Source organism: Gambusia affinis, linkage group LG05 (assembly GCF_019740435.1).
Source record: "Gambusia affinis linkage group LG05, SWU_Gaff_1.0, whole genome shotgun sequence".
In the NCBI taxonomy this organism is placed as follows: domain Eukaryota; kingdom Metazoa; phylum Chordata; class Actinopteri; order Cyprinodontiformes; family Poeciliidae; genus Gambusia; species Gambusia affinis.
In genome coordinates, this window is record NC_057872.1 from 19,986,801 (window position 1) to 20,006,766 (window position 19,966).

General features: G+C 38.3%; 2 protein-coding genes across 2 annotated transcripts; both read right to left on the reverse strand.

Moving 5' to 3' along the window:
* Positions 1-1,854: 1,854 nt before the first annotated feature.
* sphk2 (sphingosine kinase 2) lies at positions 1,855-13,892 on the reverse strand. The gene is made up of 8 exons (XM_044115958.1): positions 13,687-13,892; positions 9,876-11,351; positions 5,934-6,083; positions 5,756-5,850; positions 5,552-5,667; positions 4,635-4,838; positions 2,173-3,775; positions 1,855-1,946 (listed from the first exon to the last, which is right to left on the reverse strand). Exons 2-8 carry the CDS (start codon positions 10,339-10,341, stop codon positions 1,884-1,886), a joined length of 2,697 nt encoding a protein of 898 aa, XP_043971893.1. The 5' UTR covers positions 10,342-11,351; positions 13,687-13,892; the 3' UTR covers positions 1,855-1,883.
* Positions 13,893-14,006: 114 nt separating this feature from the next.
* On the reverse strand, positions 14,007-19,360 carry rpl18 (ribosomal protein L18). The gene is made up of 7 exons (XM_044115959.1): positions 19,271-19,360; positions 18,619-18,705; positions 18,355-18,462; positions 17,254-17,352; positions 17,017-17,140; positions 15,804-15,873; positions 14,007-14,140 (listed from the first exon to the last, which is right to left on the reverse strand). The coding sequence occupies exons 1-7, from the start codon at positions 19,271-19,273 to the stop codon at positions 14,065-14,067; spliced, it is 567 nt and encodes a 188-aa protein (XP_043971894.1). The 5' UTR covers positions 19,274-19,360; the 3' UTR covers positions 14,007-14,064.
* Positions 19,361-19,966: the final 606 nt, after the last annotated feature.

Sequence of the window (19,966 nt, forward strand, 5' to 3'; positions counted from 1 at the left end):
TTCATCAGCAGCGTGCATCCACTGGCTAAAAACAAGCAGGCAGAATGCAAATGTCAGTGACGGTTAACATTCAGTCAAGAAATTATGAGTTTGTTTTTTTTTTGTTGATGTTGCTTTAAACTGATTTACTTGGAGTAAGAGGATTTGACGTACAGTCATGTTATTCTGCTTGGAGAATCCCAGTAGGTAGCTGGCGCAAAGGAAATATATAACTAGTGTCAAATTTATGCATCTGATGTAATATTTCAGTTGAACAGAGGTTAAAGGGATTCGAGATAAGCTCATGTAAGCAGTTTATAAACAGTCAAAATCTTATCTGCAGTAGGTACCTGGTATCTGCATTTTGTACAAATGCAGTTCAGTACGGCCTAAAGGCTGAGACTAATGGGTGGCCTTGTGAACTTCTACTTTCTTAAAATCTCTGATTACAAAATGCCACAGTGGATTATGTGCCGTTTCATAAACCTTTAAACTGTTTTCATGCTTGCACTTGTAAATTATTTGCACAAAGAACTACCATTACAAATATAATTTGAGTCAGGAATAATCTTCAATAATCTTCATGTAAATTTCCAGTAAACATAACTGCCTGATAAAATTTGAGTGGTGTAAAAATCCATAACTGGTGTTTGCTTAAACCCCTGTAATATTTTTTTAAGCCACTTTCCTTTGATTTCACAAAGTTTCTCTGATTAGAAAAGCTATAAATGTTCTGGGAGTAGGAATAAATTGCTTGCACACCACCTCCAACCTTAATTTCCTGTGTGAATAATAATGAATTTCTGCATACATAATCTAAAACAAAGGTGATGACAGTTTAAAGGTTAAAAAATAAAAATAAAAAATACTTTTAATTTTCAGGTTTGAGCTTTTTGAATTGAATAAAAGGGCATTCTGAATCCAACTCTGATTGGACTAGCTATTAGCTTTAGCTTCATAGACCATCTACATTTTATCTAAATTAAAAACATTAAGCGAATTGTCTACTGCAGGTAGGAAATTAGCCGTTTATACAGTTTCTAGCAAAACCTTACCTTAAAAACATCCCCAACAAATTTTAGGCTCATCACTTAACAGAATGATCAAATGGTAGATAAGGCATTAATTTAAAGGACAAAAGTTGTTGTCCTTTCATATTTGAACACTGGAGTAAGAAAGAGTCCAGATAAGGGATTGTGGATAATTTCCATGTATTTTTATCACCCTAGAATATCTTTGTCTTAGGCATTAATCATTTTTCTCTCAGTCTAAGGCAAAATTCAGGTAGTGCTTCTCTGCATGCATACCAACATGTACACATTCAACTCATGCACTGTCTGCTCGAAAAAATCCACAAAACATTCAATTGGTATTGGTATTCCCTCTTCTTATCCAAGACTGTGTGGTTCCCCTTCTTACTATACATTATACAACACGTGTGCAACTAAGTGCATTTTTAAAAAATAATTCTTGAAATTTAGTATTAATCCCTGCAGTCATTCTGCAATGATGCATGGCTCGGTGTGTTATCCCTTTAAATCGCTACGAAAAGTGTTTCCTGCAAACAGAGCTAGTGTCTCAAACACTCCACTTTATCTTTCTCCCTCTGAGGGGCGACAGAGATAATTCATTAGAGTATTGATATGTCAATATATATATATATATATATATATATATATATATATATATATATATATATATATATATATATATATATATATATATATATATATATATATATATATATATATATATATATATATATATATATATATATATATATATATATATATATATATATATATATATATATATATACATATATATATATATATATATATATATATATATATATATATATATATATATATATATATATATATATATATATCCATAATCCCCTATTAAAGTCTGGTAATCTTTACTCCAGTGTCTCCAACAACGAGGCGGGCCATGGACGGATGAACCTGTGGAAGACCAGAAAAAATTTATGAGTAACTTATTGAAACAATAAAGATATAATACAGATTTCATAGCATAATCTAATCAGAACCTGAACCAGAACCAGAATGACAAGTACTCTACTTATTTCCATTAATCTTTTCTTCAACTCTTTGGCTTCACAAAAGAAAATTTGGAAAATTTCAAAGCTTATCACAGTACGTTCAGGTACTGTTATTAGAACTTTCTAACCTGCGCTTGTAGTGGCCCGTAGGGCACAAGTTCCCCGTCCACAGTGAGGGTTCCCCGCGGAGACAGCGGCTGCAGCCTGAAGGCCTTGCAGGTTACGTGGCTCACGTACGGCGAGCTGAACGAGTGGTGGTTTCCTTTTTCCATGGCAAAGAACAGTCTGAGAAGCGTGGCTCTGGAGATGCCGGCCCGGACAAAGGTCAGGTGGATCAGGCCGTCGTCAAATCTGGCCTGAGGTGCAGCATGGAGGTCAGCCCCGAGGTGGGTCTGGTAAAGGGCCAACACCAAGACAAAGTCCCCTTCAATGGTGACCCAATCTCTGGTGGGGAGCGGCTGATCGAGTGGCGGTAACAAGTCGTCTCTTGGCACATCGAAAGGCAGCGAGACAAACGGACGGTTCCTTAGAAGTCCTGCTGGTTCATTAAGGTCAAAGTTAAAAGACGAGGACGGCATTTGGAATGAGGGAGAGTTCAAGGTGGAGTTAGGGGTGTTAGGACGGGGGGTGAGGTAGGATGATGAGTGTGGGGAGGAACAGGAAGGGGAAGAGGGTGGTGTGGGAGAAAAGGAGGGGGGAGTCATTTTAGGAGGGAGGGAGTTGGAGCTGGAGTGCTGGAGGAGTGAATGGGGCCGTGGACGGGACGTGTTTTGGTTTTGGTCCAGAACTTTCTGCTTGTAGGAGAAGGGATTGTGACGGAAAGGGGAGGAGATGGTGAGAGATCGCTCCCGAGCCACATCCAGAGAGTAAGACTGTTTTTGGAATAATGTTTCGTTCAGATCCATGTCCTCCATGCCATAAGAAATCCCAGAATCTGTGCTGGATTCTTGACTGAGAGGCTGGCTCAGCAGAGTGTCGGCTATCTGGCTTGAAGGAGCCGAGTTCTTTCTCACCAACTCTCTGGTGTTCTGAAGACTGTCCTGGCTAGAGAGCTCATCTCCAGGCTCTTCCTGTGCCTCTCTTCCCATGTCCACCCCGTAGCTCTCCCCCAACTCCCTGGCTCGCAACACTCCGTCCGCCTCCAGAGAACCGCCACTGCCTTCCTCGTCCCTCTCATCGTCATCCTCCAACATTTCACAAGAGTCTGGCTCTGATGTTTCCTCGTCTTCCCTTTCGTCCCTTATCCCTGCCAGCCTTTCATCTCTTCCCATATTGGATTCATCTCGTTCATTTGACGCAGAACTCGCTCCGGACATCTCTGAACAGTTTCCGGACTTTTCTTCAGCTTCCATCTCCATCTGCCCCTCCTTCTCTCTGTCTTCTGCCAGACTGCTGGCTCTCACCACACCAGTTCCTTTACCTCTACCCCTCTGTCGTCTCCTTGTCCTCTCTCTCTGCCTCTCCTCTCTTTCAATCTCACCTCTGCGCAAGAGGCTCCTCTGCTCACTGATACCCATGTCGGAGCAAGTGCGATGGATGGGTGTTTTGCAGAATCCATCCAGGCCTTCAGTAATGCTGCGGGAGAGGGGTCTCCTGGGCGGAGGTGTCCCATTTGAAGATGTGGCAACTACAGAGGGAGGCATGTAGGATAGACGGCCCTTGTACGATCGAAGAGAAGCTATGCGCACCAAAGTGCCCAAAGTGAAGCGAGCTGACCCCAAACCACGATACCTGGAACAAAAAAACATTTAAAATGAAACTTTGTCTTGTGATGTTTGATTGTCCTAGAACTTCCCACATTTAGTCATGTTTTCAGCCACACATTTAATGCATCTCAGTGGGATTTTATATAACAGACAAACACAAAAATACTTTCTTTTCAACTAAAAATCTGAAATCATGGCCTACACATTGGCCCATTTTCAGCCCTTTTTCTGTTACCCATAAATAAAATCCAGCCAGGTGGCAAATCCTGAACCTCCTCATAGCGGTGGAAGAGAAACAGGAAGTGGGTCAGGTTGGTGGAGCCAATGCAGGACAATCCAGGAAGAGAGACAGTCATGGGCTACAAAGTTGAGGCTGGGACGGTGGTTTCCTTTCCGCCAGGACAGCGGCCCAAATCGCAGTAAGAGCTACAATTTAACAGTTTATATCAAAGAATATTCATCTGTTGGAATGACCTAGTCAAAGTCCAGACCTGAACCAGGAATCTGTCGTAAGACTTGAACATTGATGATGAGATAATCTGTCCCTCCAGTCTGACTGAGTTTGAACTGTTGTGCAAATAAAAATGAGTGAAAGCGTCTAGACGACCAAAATTGTTGGGAAAGTTGCTTCTACAAAATATTAACTCACAGAGCGTGAATAAAAGTGGGCTTTATTTATTTATTTATGTGTAAAAAGGATTTTATAAAGAAATAACTTGTGTTTTATCATATTTATACATTACTTTTGCTAGCTTATCACATAAAGTCCCCAAAAATACAAAGAAGTTTGTGGTTTTAAAATTTCAAAGAATTCAACAGCGAGAATATTTTTGCAAAAAAACAGCCCCAACCAAATAACTTGAGCTTTGACATAAAACACACACCTTTCACTTTCGATGTCGACATCAGATACAAAGCCCCAGGCGACAGAAAGGAAGGAAAACAGTCTCCTGGGTGCTGCAGCATGGCTGTTTTTGGAGGGCAGAGGGCTTATTGTTATAGAGACCAGGTCCAGGGGTCGGACGCCGCCTCGACAGAGCAAGAAGCAGCAGTTTAAGAGGAGTGGCTCTCGAAGGCACATGTCATACCTGGGAAAGGGAAGAAAAGAAAAAAACTAACTCATCTCTGCTAGAAATAGACTATATCTACAAAAGACATTCTGGGAAACTCAAATGGTGACTTTAAAATATTTCTTTCAGATTTGCAGGGAGAAAGTACAAACTTTAACTTTAAATAATGTTGCATCTGAAAAGTAGAAAAAAAAAAATCACAGTTGCTCCATCTCTTTTTTTTAAACTGCTAATAGCAAGTTAACTGAGCGCTGATTTCACAGTTTCAGCGTTTCATTTCAGTCGATATCAATAATTATTCATTAGTTTTTTGCTTTAAATATCTGAAATGTGACGTGATTTTTCCTTTTTTAGTCCAGTTTTCACTTTGCGCCGCTGTCCTTTATTTCCAAGCAGGTATGAGTGGTGAAACTTGAAACTGCTGCTACGCAAGGTACTCAAAAGGTTGTTGCTAGGTAACCACTAGTTACTCAACAAATTGTTGCTGGTAACCAAAGAGTGACCTTACTCGGCCTCTTGTGAGAGATTGAGCTTTGTCGTCTGCCTACATCTCCCAGAATGCAGTGCGGTTCTCCATCGGAGTTCAGTGAAATTATTGAGTATTCTATCTCTTCGTATTGATCATGGATTGTCTATCTTGATATGCATTGTTATTGACTTATTGTCCAGCTCTATGTTGATGACGGATAGAAATGGGCTGATGATGGCTGACCAGCCACTGCTCCCCTCACCCTGCGTAGTGGTTGATGGAGCCAGCCAGTGCATTCCCAGAGCCGCAGGGCAGAATGCCAAGAGGTGTCTTTATTGCTTGTTCCCAGTCTGGACGCTCCATCAGTCCATTAATCACCTACAGATCCACAGGATATTTAAAAAAAAAAAGACTTCAGGAGACCTAAAACTTTACATGCACATCAATTGCAGCATCAGAACCTTACCTCATGCATCAGGCCGTCTCCAGAAACAATGACGATGCCGTCCCACTCTGGGAGCGATATATCTCTGATGAGCTCTCTCGCGTGGTTCCGACGCTCTAGGACAGATTAATGAAGATAAATTAACATTCATGCATTATTATCCTTACTCACAGCTATGGTTTTCAACTTCTTGTCTTACCCGTCTGTATGAGGTTGTAGCTGATGTTGGCCTCCTTAATCATTGGCAGGATGTGGGTCTGACACCACTGCATCGCCTGGCCTCTTCCACTGAACGGATTGACCAATAACAGTAGTCGCCTGGGACGAGGTAGCAGACTTCTGGAAAACTCTGATGAAGAGGAAGAAATGCTAAATTAAATATTCAAATAGTTATTATTTAGGGCAGGGGTGTCAAAGTCAAATGGACGGAGGGCCAAATAAAAAATTTAGCTACAAGCCGAGGGCCGGACTGATCGAATGTTCATTGAGATTTTTTTAAATGACGCATTTGGTCTAGTGAAGTGCGCGTTGTGAGGATCGAAGGTGCGCGTTGTGAGGATCGAGCACGGAAGTGCGTTGTCAGAGGATCGAACGGGGTGCGCGTTGTGAGGATCGAGCACGGGGAGGTGCATCTCGCATTTTTTCAGACGGGGTGCCGGCTTGCTGCGGGCCGGTTCTAATATCATCCCAGGGGCCGTAGAAAATCTTCTCGCGGGCCGGATGTGGCCCGCGGGCCTTGACTCTGACATATGTGATTTAGGGCATCTAGAAATCCTCAACATTTTTACCTCCAGTCAACTGTAACATGACATAAACTCCTGCAGTTGGCTTTTATCGGATTGTTTATGCTTTATTGTGAAGTATTTGTTATAATGCAAATTTTCATTTGTCATCTCAATAAATTTCAAATAATGTAAAAAAAAAAAAATGGCTAAAATGGTATTTTTACAATTTGCTCCACTGTTTTTTTTTACACAAGAGTGGCAATATGAATATAAATAATTTTTATTCATATTCAAAAATATGAATATAAATATTTTTTATTCATATTCAAAAACATGAATAAATGTGCACAGGTTAGTCACATTTCTTTAGATAAGTGCCGTCCTGAAGAAGCTCATTTTAAATAAGGAAGTTTTTCAGTTGTGGTGCTATGAATGCAGTCGCAGGGATGCAATTACCTAAAAAAAAGGTGATAAATTGTTCTTATCACTTTTGTCATTGTCACAATAGTACAATATCATGATTAAATTCAGAGTCCACATCGTCCACCCCTAGCTGAGCTTTTGTTTCAGAGTTAGTCGACTATAATTTGAGACTGAACCTCTCTTATTTCACCTGGCAGTGTACTTCACTCTAATCACATGGCCGAAACTCAACGCTGTCCGTTTCTTGAGACACTTTGGCTCCCTTGGTATAAACTGACCACTGTTTAAACAACATGGCCTACCTGACTGTCGTTACTTTTTCTCTTTATGTACCCGTCGTCTGATCGCTGCTTCTAAGGTCAAATCATTCCCAACAGGGTTCTTGAACATAACAATGAACTCACTGTGCTTCAGTCACCAGATCTCAGTGCGATGGAGCGACTTTGGGATGTGGTGGATCATGAATGAGCACCCAACAAACTTTCAGCAGTTACATGATGCCATCATGTCAATATGAACCGAACTCAATGAGAAATGTTTTATACAACTTTGTTGAACCTAAGCAACAAAGAGTGAGCAAGTGTAGGTGAAGATAATCATTTGCCAGCCAACACCATGAGCTGATTTTCAGATATTTTGAACTATAAGATTTAGAAATGAAACACTTGCTCTGTTCACAAAATAATTCCAATAATATTTTCCAGCAGTTTACAAAAGTCCATCATTTTAAATAAACTATACTTCTCTCCTAGAAATAGTTAACTGTGAACAACTAAAGGGCAGTTCAGTGATCACTAAACCAGTAAAGCCCAACAATATTACCATTCAGAGCAGGAAAACGCTGATTCCTAAATTAATACCAAAGCAAGAACAAAGATGGAATATAGCTTAATAATTCAATTACATGTTATGTAACGAGATAAGCAGCAGAAAACATCTAGATAAGGAACGTTAACAGAGGCCACAACGACAAAAAGGAGACTGAACATTGAACACTTATCTTCTGATAACCAAGTCTAGTTAGTTGAAGGGAAGGAGTGGTATGTGGCAGCACCTTTACACTCGTCAATGAGAGTGTATGTTTCAGGCCACCAGGCTTTGCTTATGCCCCCACCAGGCTTAGCATTGCTTATTTATTTATGTGTTTTTTATGTTCGCATTTTTTAACACTTTGTAGTCGGTGTTCAGATGTTAATCTTCCATTCTTCCATTAATACATCAAGTGATATTTTCCAATTTTCTTTCAACTTTAAACATTTTTTAACTCAAAAACACGGCGGGCCGCTGGATGAATGACTGCTGAGCAGCTCAACCAACAGGCTTTGCAAGTTTTCTGGGGGAAACTTTGTATTTATTATGAATATATAGACTCATGCGAGTGCAGAACAGACAAAATAGAGGGTAAACTTCAAAGCTTACTTAATGGAAGTGTTTAGGTATTGTACAGTCTTTGAAAGCTGTGCAGAATTAAAACTTTCCAGACAGAATGAGTTGGCTGAACATGCAGGAAGACCCAGGGCCACCGTGACATTCTGCTATAATTGGCAAGAGTCTACAAAGGGAGGCACAAATGAAAGCAAACAAAACAACAAAATGTGGAGTTTCAGGCTAATTCCTGGAGCCAAACATAAAGGTCACAACAAGCAAAGGCGCAGAACAAGCATTCTTTAAATGTCCTTCAATGCAATCAGTTAAAAATAACCAAAGTCTCTAAATGGACACAAAGGAAAGATTCCTTGTTGCCAAGATTAAAAACCAAGTGAGCCGAAACATCTAACAGTGAATACTTTACAAAGAAATAACATTTTTATAGAGCCGCTCAAAGTTATGAAACACGACACGTTTTTTCACCAGATTTGTATTAAAATCATTGGGGAGAAACATACCAGCAGCTGAATGACGTGATTCTTTACTCATTCAGTAAAGAATGGACTTTAAAACTGCCTTCCACCTGCTAGAACCATCACTGCTCTTAATGTGACTGATACTAAATTAATGCTATCTTCCAGTAGAGCAACACAATATAACACATTATCATCACACTCGCAAAAAACTGTTCATTTACTATTTGGTAATGTAGTAAATTTCCAGTCTGCATTTCATTTATTTGGCCGCAGGGATGGATATGCCCTCCTGCTGAGACACTAAAGCTCATTAAGTGGATTGAGAAAAGATGTTACACAACGGCACAACAACGAACGAATTCAGGAAAATGTGGATTGTAATCCGTAACGTCATCGTAATTTCTAGCAGCAGCCTTGCTACTGAATACTTTCCTGATATTTGACACCTTTAGCAAACTAAGTACATACATTTTTTCATAAATTGCTTTTCTTTCACAAATGCAGATAGAATATGTCAAATACATAATTACCTTTTGTTTTTACAAAACCACTTTAATACTATCTAAATTTATCTTTGTATGTTTTTCTTTCTTATTTTTATTTGTCCTTTACTTATATAGACTTGTTTTGATAAAAAAAAAAAAAAACGATAAACAGCAACAATATAAGTAATTAGGAAATTTGACTTAATTATATAAACTGTTAAAATATTGCCACCTTCCTGAAATAATGTCCTCAGTCATTTTTTTTTTGGCTAAAAGTATTTTTGTTTATTGAAACCACTTTTAGAAAGAAACAGTTTTCACTTAGGCCGTTATTTTAAGAAGGTGACGATATGAGCTAAAAAAAAAAAGGAGCAAGCTTCATAAGATTTCTCTTTTTATTTGTAAAAGAAATTGGAATCGTCCCAAAGGATAATATTGAAGAAATCCCATAGAAAATGTTAAAAATTAAAGTGCTGTAGCGTTAACGTATCAGTCTACCAGGTGTGTTGGTGAAAACCAACTTTGTACAGACAGACTGATTACAAATATTATCAGATCTGAAAATCAAATTTTTAACACGAGTGAATATTAATGTCTGCTTTGATGCAGATGATCTGTGATTCTGTCTGGACAAAAAGGCTTTTCAGGTGAAAGAGACGCTCACCTGTATTAGCTGTGACTGGCACTTCTCTGAGCAAACACTGAATAGCGGCCGACCACCTCTCAGCTTCAGGCCGGCTTTCCGCCAGGTACGCCTTCACCTGCCTGCGCCTGGACACCCCCTTCCTCCGTTTCCCTGGCGGATACCAATACAGCACAAGCAGCGGCGGCGCAGGAGCGCGAGGGCAGCTGCACCCCACCAGCTCAGACAAAGGCAGCAGGAGACGGGCTTCCTTCCCGGGCCGCGACGAGAGTCGCTGAATGTGAATGTAGGTGTGGGTGAGGGTCAAGGCATAGTTGGACGCCGGACTCAGAGCTGGTGAGGTGGCGGGGGAAAGCCCTCCTGAGCTTCCAGAGTTCTCCGGGCAGCTGCAGCTGCTGCCGCAGTTACTGCCAGATTCCCAGCTGGCAAACTGTCCGTGAAGGAGGGCTTCTTCTGGAGAAGGTGAAGAGGAATCTGGGGAGCGCATCCTCTTTTTTTGGAACGGACGACGTCTGCCAGTCTGACGAAGCAAACGGTACGAGCTTCTGGAACCAGAAGCTCAGAGAACTGTCAGTTCTTCCAGATGTGCAAGAAAAATTAAAATGTGTCAGAAAAGAACTTCATCCCTGAAATCACTTTAAGATTATTCTTCATGCAGGCAACAAAATAAAAAAAAAAAAAAAAACCTTCCGATTGGGTCTTCATTTGAAAAGCAAACTTCTTCCAGTATAAAGAGTCATTTTCAAAAGAAATAATCCAGTGAAGATGAGGAAAAAAAGCAATCAAATCTAAGCTGTCAGCTCCAACAGTATCCTGCCAATTAAAAACTGGACAAGCAATACTTCAACACTTGAACGGGAAACTCAGTCAATCAGAAACAAAGAAATTGCATAAGTACAAAAAGTTTACATTTCAGTTTGAAGCTGCCTTTGGTCTCAGCAAAACAAGGCAGCAGAGCAGCTAATTAATCAGTAATCTTTAAATAATCACACAAAGGTACAAAACTGAACCTCTCAAAAGAAGTAACTTATACATCAATAAAGTATCAATAAGACAAGAAGCAAAATACACCTTTCCCATGAAAGGAGGTCATTAAACTAATGTGCAGCGATTCTTTAAAGTATGTTGCATGTCGAATGCAGCCTGCAGCCTGATGAATGCCCCAAAGATATGATGAGTGCAGCTTTTCTGAGACCTTTGAAACTTCTATTGCTATCTGAAATCTCAAGAGATTACATACGACACAAGCAGGAGGAGTGACAAAAATTACGCTTTCAGGACGGTAGTGTGATAAATTAAAGATTCGTCGTAGGATACACTCCTCCGAATGACACCCGACAAAAAACAAACACACGGAATAAGCAAACTAAACATAAAAAAAGAGGAACAAAGCAAATACACAAAGGAATCAGTTCCAGGTGAGTCCTTAGTTCATGTCATCTTAATGTCCTTAAGTGAAGCCCCAGGAGTCACGTTCCCTCCCAAATGTCTCTGCTCCTGTAGGAAAAGAAAAGCAACGTTAAGCGTTGATGTCAATATTGGAAAGTCAGACATCTACAAAGTCACCCTGTAAGGAGTTGAGAGTAAAACAATATTATTTATCACTATATAAAAATGTATTTTTATATCTCAGTTTTAGCAACAATCACTGCAATAAGCAGGAGAGATTATTTTCAGAGTGAAGCAATATCAGATCTGCCACGCCCCTTGACCTTAGGTGGGCTGCTGCTGACTCACAGTCACACATCCTTAAACCGCCTCGCTGAGACGCCACATAACTGTGCATGAGAAGTTGCATGCCAATGACCGCAAGCTTATAAGCATTTACATACTCAGGAGTTTCAATCCTCAGGACTGTGGGACAAACGTGCCCTCTGTCACAATGTGGATCTTGAACTGCTGAGCTGTCTTGCTTTAACGTGATCACAATGTCCCCAACATGTTCCTTCAATTAGCAAGTGGAGCTCAAATGCATGACGCAAAACATTATCGGCCAACAAATGCTATTTTATGACGATGCACACACTGACTTGATTCAGAACTACCAATTTAGACACACAATTAGAATTGAAGCATTTTTCTTTTACATTGTTTATCATAATAATCCACTTAAAGAACAACTTCAATACAGGTTTCATTCCTCCTGGTATCTAATCTTTCACAGATTAGGAGATTTGTTTCTGGGATTGACCTATAAATATTTTTATTTGTTTTTCTGATCAACTCTGACCAGCTTCTCTGTCCCTGCAGTCTGAATGTGTCCACCGCAGCATGCTGCTACCACCATGTTTTATTGTGTGAATGGTGTAACTCAGGGTACCCTGCTGCAGTTTTTAACTACAAATGCCCAACATGTTCAGATCTGGACTCAGTTGACTACTTCCCTTCATGTCAGAGACATTCACAGAACAGCTGAACTTAAACCAAGACGCTACATAGCTACAATGCTATGTAGCTACATTGGCAGATGTGTTGGCAGATTATTTCACTTACAACAATGGAAAAATGTCTTGTTCCAAGTGAAATAATCTACTTTTTCATCAACCCTAAGTAGTCATTGACTTAAAAGAAGCCCCTATATTTTGCTGAAGCTTTACTTGCAAGTTAGTTTTTTGTATTATTTTATATATATTAGCACTAGAAACTAGACCAAAAATATTTTGGTAAGATTTTGAGTTTTTGCTGTGTACAGATATAATCTATCTACTTCTGAGGGGAATTATTTAAAACCACCAGAGTATATACAATTTCAAAAATATTTTCACAGTAATGCATTTCTCTGACAGTCCACACCACATAACATTTTGATTAAATACATTTTAAATTCCAGTCACTGTGTTGAAGGAGTGTTACATTTTATTCAAGGCCATGTATTCTAGGTAAAATGTCATATTTAGTATGTAATGAAATAGAACAACTGGCTTAGTAAATGTTTGCTCTCAGGCAGATATTAACCTGGTCGCAGCTCTTTCCAAATGTGTGGAAAGATTGTTCGAGCTGTAACGCAGACAAACCAACAGTTGGCCAGCGCCCTGCTCTGATTAAACACGCAGAAATGCACCTCACTGATGCCCATTGTTGCATCTTACGTCCTTGAAGTGCAGGGCGGAGACACAGAAATAATAACAAGCAGGCTAAAAATTTTACCCCCCCCCCAAACAAAGAGATTGTAGAAATAACGACAAAGAAAAAAACTGTTTGGCTCATTTCCTGAATACATGGAAGTATTCATCAATTTAGGGTGTAATTACGCAGTTTAAAGACACATTTTAAAGCGTTGGCCGGCAGTCTGGTTATCCCTGGCTTTACATGGAAACTTTGATCGATGCTGACCACCTAACCAAGCTAGCAGCCGGCCGTCAGTTAGCCAGCTAGCTTAATCTGAATTTATTAAACAGGTATCATTAACATACTATTCAAAAACAAACCCAAAACTGTGTTTGAAAATAGTTTTAAAACTACTAGAGTTAATTAACCCAGAGGCTAATGATAGATGCGCCCCCTAGTTTAATGTTAGCTAGTTTTAACTGTTGTCAGTTAGCAGAAGCTAACAGTTTTCTACTTCATATCCAGCTTAAGTTTAACTTACACTTACATTTTGTTCCCTTTAAAAGTGTATCGAAATATATTATTTCTAGCTTTAAGAGTCTTACTTAATCGTTCAAGTCAAATTGTTAAGATGTATACAAACTAGCGTGTTAGCTACAGACCGCTGTGATTTACTATTCAAAGTAGCGGTAAAGCAATAAAAGTTAAGATTCAAATTTGGACCTTATATTGTAATTCAAGCCCAGCAGAACACAAAGCAGCGCTGAAACAAAGTACAAATTACCTCATCCTGTCCCCCTCTTCAGGACTGCGAAAACTGAGTCGGAGCAGGAAGTGTCTGGAGCCGAGGCAGCAGCAGGTCTGAGCGGCGGAGAGGAAACCCAATGACGGCAAGGAAAACATTGAGACACCCACCGACATTCTCCAATCATCAGCAGACCGCCACTTCCGGCTCCAGTCATTTGTTATCAGGCAACTGATGAATGCTCAAAGAACCATCCCAGTGCAATTAAAAGCCCACTGCGCGGTGTATTATGGGAGGTTTATTCATCTGGTTACACATCAACCTATTCTTGAGCTGTTCAATAAAACACAGACAGGGTGTTTTTGGACAGACAATCATCTTTTTATTTGTCAGATTCCATGAAAAACAAAAACGAGACTAGTTCTTGTAAGCACGGCTGGATCTGCGACCGCGGGCTCTCTCGAACTTCCTGCCCTTGGAGCGGACATAGGGCCTGGAGAGGAAGACAGAGTAGTAATTAAGACAAATCAAAATCTCAAATAATCTATGTTCCAGTAAACTAGTACAGTGAAACCATCTATTCATGTATTTTTCTCTGGAATTAGACTGAAATATTTGTGGAAAATTGGTCAATTGTGGAGTATGGAAAGAGGAAATACCAATCATTTTCCTTGGCAACAACTGGCTCTAACTTGTGACTAGCTTCTGCTATAGTTTCAGTTAACAAACAAAGATATATTTGGAATATGAAGTATTAAAATAGACTGTTAAAATCACTACAAGAGGACGCAGTTTCAAGTATCATGGATTTCAGCTATTGATTGTAGTCCCTATTCCTTTAAAACACTGTATCTCAGTGTGGTGTTGTGGATTTGATTCTCTTCATATTAACCTCTTATCATGACATTCCTTCCACTTTGTACCAGTAAAGAAAACATTTCAAAGCGTTACACTTTAGAAAATATCTCAGTTTAATTTAATTTCTACTTTCTATTGCTCCCGTTCCTATTTTGTGTTGGTCTGCTGACTAAAAATATGACAAATCAGGACCCTCAGTAAAACCCAAAATAACTACCCAACTGCTGCACTTCACTTAGATACAGAGCCACGTTCTCCAGCAAACTATGAATGAATTTCTAAAATGTAGACAATTATTGTAGGTTTTCAAAGCGGGTGAAAACCTTCAATTAAGACACCGATAGGCTTGTCACAATAAACAATAAATCAACTCATCGCATGATAAATTAAGTGCTTCATTTGCTTGATTTAGAGTTATCCTTTTTTCTCTCTTTTTACCAAAAACTGGATGATCAAAGTCAGCAGTCAGGTGTTTTGGTCTCAACTATTCCTTTTTTTGAAAGTTAATTTTGTTTACAGAGACTTCACAATTTATTTTATTTGTCGTATTTGTTGTTTTCTTTATTTTGGATGTTCCAAATATCTTACAGTTCCAGAGTTTAAAAGTTCATTATAATTTAAAGTTTATTGATCTTTGAGAATGTGCATTTTTATGCCGCTATTACTGATATATTACTTAAAAATGTTCTCAAAACAATGTTATCGTTTATCGCAATAAGGTTTGGGACAATTTATCTTCTAGCAAGATTTGCTATTGTGACAGGCGTAGAGGCAGCTTCATTTTACATCTGAATAGTTTCTGGTACAAAACAATTCAAATTGGAAAAATTTTAAAAGACCAAAAACCATCAGAAATTTTTCTCTGTTTCCTAAGTCCAACACAATTTCATGTTAATCAAATGTTCAAAATAACTAAAGTTTTATTGGTAAAATAAACCTCACACTTTAGAAGAACTTTTGTGAAATAAAGATGTTTGAAACTTTTGGACAAACTCCAAAAGTTTCAACATTAGACTGAAGACAATTTAGGTAAATTTAGAAAAGTGGAAATGGAAACAATGTGGGAAAGTAAGAAACTAAGCACACCATGGTGTAATACATTTACTTTTATCAGATAGAAATAGCTCAAATCTAAGCTGTTTTGATGACCCAGTAAGTTTTGAATTTTGTAGTTTTACCAATTTGTAGTCAAAATATTTGACTTAAACAAAAGGAACCAATGTTGGTTAATAAACTAACAGGGCTCCTGTGTTTAACCATGAGATGCTGTATTGGTTTCATGTTGGGTGCAGACGTACTTGGTGTGGCTGTGAGGGGTTCCAGGAGCTTTTCCAAAGTGCCTGTACACCTCTCTGCCTTTACGGGGCCCTGAAAAGGAAAAGATGGATGTAACATCAGATACAAACGGTAAAATCTCTGACATCATCATCAGTTTTAGATCTCTACATTAATAGATAAAAATCCACATTTATAGCATACATGTGGAAACTCTACAACAGTAGAGAAGAAATGTCGGGTACAACAAAGAGCAACTTTGATTCATTTTGACTGGGAAATAAAACTCTTAAAGGCTCATTTAAAAGAACCATTTGCAATCATTCATGTTGTCGGACTCCTAAAAGTGACTTGAGATCATTTCAAAATGAAAAGAATATATAAGATTTTTTTACATTTTTCATTTCAACAGGCCAAACTTTCCATATTTTCTGGATATTTAAATACTAAGTATTGGCACTGAACTTGCAACAGCAGATGTGTCTCATCTACAACTTGCATCAAACAAGTTTAAGAATGTTAAACAGTAGATCTAGAGTCTATATCTACCATTTATAAATCAATAACTCCCTAAAATATCAGATAAGGAATGGATTATCTAGAACTAAATGCATTTTGTAAGAAATGTTGTGTTTTGACATTTATTTTGTTAGGAAACCCGCACCACTAAAAAGATTTATTGCTTTTAATTACAGAATTTTGGATTCATTTTGAGAAAAAGACACCAGTTCAAACTAAATTTGAAGCTACCTAGAGACAACACATAGAGGGATAAAACACTAAAATTAAAATCTGACTCAGCAAAGTTAAACATATAAGACTAATAAGATTAAAAGTAAAAAACTAAACTTTATTGGGCATTATTAAGATTTGTCCAAATGAACATTGAAGACTAGAAAAAGACTGGAAAAATCTAAATGTGCCCATAATCTTTCTTTCAAAATGATGAGCAAATGAAATCCTCGATCAAACAGCAAGTCTGACATAATGAGTAATTTGTCAAAAATAATTTAAAAACAATATAATGTGATTAAATAGCGTCAAGATTTCAAACATGACCAGAACAATTCTTTATCCATTTTTGGATGGTGTCTTTTCTTTATTGCTTGGCGAAGATTGCCAATCCAGAGACTTTTGTTCTGACTCAAAGTCCTTATATAACAGTGTTTATTAATGATTCTACCTTCTCAGATTAAACTGGCAGACCGTAGGAGGAAACAAGAGAAGTTCAGTTACCTGACAGCAGCACTGTGCCATGTCCTTTGGGAGAACTCAAAGCCAGCTGGTCAAATGTCATCACCTGACCTCCGGCCTTCAGGATCTTGCGGCGGGCGCGGTCGGTAACCCTCAGAGCGCAGATCTACAGAACAAAACGCAGAACTTCAGAGGGTTACAATGCTGAAGGAACATTATCTAAATCTTTATAAGATCAAATACTATGAAGGAAAGTTTAGATTTTGTAAGATCACTTACCTTGAGCTTGGGGATATCCTGAATCCTGATGTCATCAGTGACCGTTCCCACGACAACCGCGACTCTGTTTTCACGGCCAGCCATCTTCATCTTACGGATCTAATTAAAGACAAAACAGGCAGACAGGAAAATTGATGAGGACATATTTCAACCTGAGGAAGAGAGGGAAAAACATGTAGAAAATATACCTATAGATATGAATGAGAGAAAAGGATTTCAGCCTTATTATGGTTGAACATTTTTCCTCCGTAAATTATAAATTAAGATGTCAACATCTCTTTCAATTTCTTTCTTTAGTCTCAATAAATATTAAGCACCAAAACCATAAATTTTATGTTCAAAACCTTTCAAATTTTGGCATGAAAAGCCCCCAAACTCCCACATAACATTACAGCAAATCAGATTAAATAGTTTTTGGCATTTTATTGTTGCCTGTGTTTTCTATCATAGCTTTTATTCCTAATCTTCTGACATGCTTTAGTTGTTCAGCTTCGTTTCAGATGAACACTAACATCAGAACAGCAGAGTGTAGGACTCTTAAGCAAGCAGCTAATAAAAATGATGCAAGTTATTAAAAACTACTTGCATGAACCACTAAGACATTTTTACAATTGAAGTTGTTTTTTCTTTACATAATAATAAAAAAAATCTGTTTTTCAACTTCCATCAGCTTGAAAATATTGCTTCATCAACCAAAACAATGCAACGCATCTGTTGCTCCAGGTAAGATATTGACAACTCAAAACCAATAGAACCCTACATTAAAAATGTTAATGATCCCTTTAATGAACTGAGTTTTTTCCTCTTGCTAAATGATAACCACTTGTTTAAAAAACACTTCTTTAACAAAAAGCTGGGACATGTGGCTGTTCTTTACAACAATGATCACATGCCGAAAAATCTTTAAAAATATTCAAGTTTGAGTGTAGGAGGTGTTTAAATGTGCTCTACTGCAGTATACCTCCTCATAAAATAGGATCTCTGAACAAATTAATCAAATTTCCAACAGAAAAAAAGGCATTTCTGGACATACCAGTGCCCCACCTGCAAAATTATGCCTTGCATATATAGAAAAAATATTTTTAACTATCTTGGACAAACCAGGCGAGAGATGGAGATGGGAGGCCTGTTGGTCCGGCTCATGAACAGCCTCCTCAGGACCACCTTGTTGAAGGGAGCATTTGTGCGGCGGGCAAGAAACCTGTACAACTGTAAGAAACCAATATGACAAGTTATGAGACACTTAAGAATCTGCCAATCACAAGATACATACTTGTATGTATCTTGTTTCCTATGTTTCAAAGTTTTATGAAACAACAAATAGTATCAGAGATATGGTTTTAAAGAGAGGAGAAAATTATTTACCTTAACCAAGAGCCTCAGATAGATATCCTCGCTCTTTGGCTCTTTCCTGTGCACCTTACGGTCCTTGTTGTGCCTGATGTCGACTCCCTTGAAAGATTTTAACAAAATCACATGGAGATGCATCACCTGAACTCTTCGTTTCAAACTAATCACATGTAGGGTCCACCATTATCTTTAAACTATACATCGCTAAAGCCGCATTAAACCAAAACATACAAAGTTAAATCATAATACAGATTAGAGCCCTTTAGCTAGCTGAAGCTAGTTCACACGTTGACAATACAGCGAGCAGCTATCACCTAGCAAATACTCTCAGCAGCATTTTATTTGGCTCAGTTTTGACATTTTGAATCGCTAAAAACGTAACCAAAACACAATCTGAGTTTGAAAATAATATCTGGTTTCCAGAAAACCTTGCAAAGCTCATTTCAAGTCAGCAACATGACTGAAAGCGGCACCAATGTCGGCATCAAACAAGCTATGCTAATACGAATAATATGGACAAATAATCTAAAATTAAAGCAACAGTGCCACACCAAGTACCTACGGGACATGTTTATGTACTAATAAGCAAGATACACTGGTTTAATAAAGAGGATGACAATGGATAAAACAACTATCATATTTTACAATATCTGGTAGCTGTACCTACCATCTTAGACTCAGAGCGAAAAGGGAAAAGGAAGGGACAACGTCTCGCGATAATGCAATGTTCTGAAATCTCGGCCTTCTGATTGGCTGCGGAGCTTGTATTTTCCGCTTGTTAATTTGAGAATGGAGCCTCTAGTGGTGTGTAGAGGAATTAGCAGTTGAACTAAATCGGTTATTATTAACAACCTGCTTGTTTTTATATTACCTTATTACAAGACCTAATTCTACATGTGAAGAGGATGGAGGATAAAGGAAAAGAACGTTTTAAAATAATGGAGTTTTTTTTTTAATATAGCATTGAGTTACAGATAGCTTTTACATTCCACAAGTATATTGGAGCATGTTTACCACCAAAATATAATTGTTTTATAATTGTTAACGATAAACAATGGTACATTTAGGTAATTATTTATTTACCATTAATTGTATCAATTATCTGGAATGGACTGGCAACCTGCCGTGGGTCTACCCCACCTTTCGCCCAGTGACTCAGCCTCTTTGTTTACTGCTATTTGTGGAGTTTTTCTCCACAAGTAGCAGTTTTTATCACTTCTTGTAAATAATCAGCTGTAGCTTCTGTGCTGTGCACATTTTGCACATTTTTAAAAATTTATCCTCCTACTCACTTGCACATTTTTTTGCTTCCAAGTGTGCTATTTTAATAATGTTTTGTTCAATTAACAAAAATAAAAAATTG

Bases quoted from the DNA above. Each gene is read 5' to 3' on its own strand.
- rpl18 (XM_044115959.1), bottom strand. The intron at 17,353-18,354 runs GTTTGTCCAAGA...GTCTTTAATTAG, and splicing joins CCATCTCCATCTCTCGCCTG to ATCCGTAAGATGAAGATGGC. The intron at 15,874-17,016 runs GTAACTGAACTT...TTTCCTTTTCAG, and splicing joins TGGCACAGTGCTGCTGTCAG to GGCCCCGTAAAGGCAGAGAG.
- sphk2 (XM_044115958.1), bottom strand. From the start codon at position 10,341: ATGCGCTCCCCAGATTCCTCTTCACCTTCTCCAGAAGAAGCCCTCCTT. The intron at 6,084-9,875 runs GTGAGCGTCTCT...CCTCTTCATCAG, and splicing joins GCCAGTCACAGCTAATACAG to AGTTTTCCAGAAGTCTGCTA. The intron at 5,668-5,755 runs GTAAGGTTCTGA...GTGGATCTGTAG, and splicing joins GAGACGGCCTGATGCATGAG to GTGATTAATGGACTGATGGA.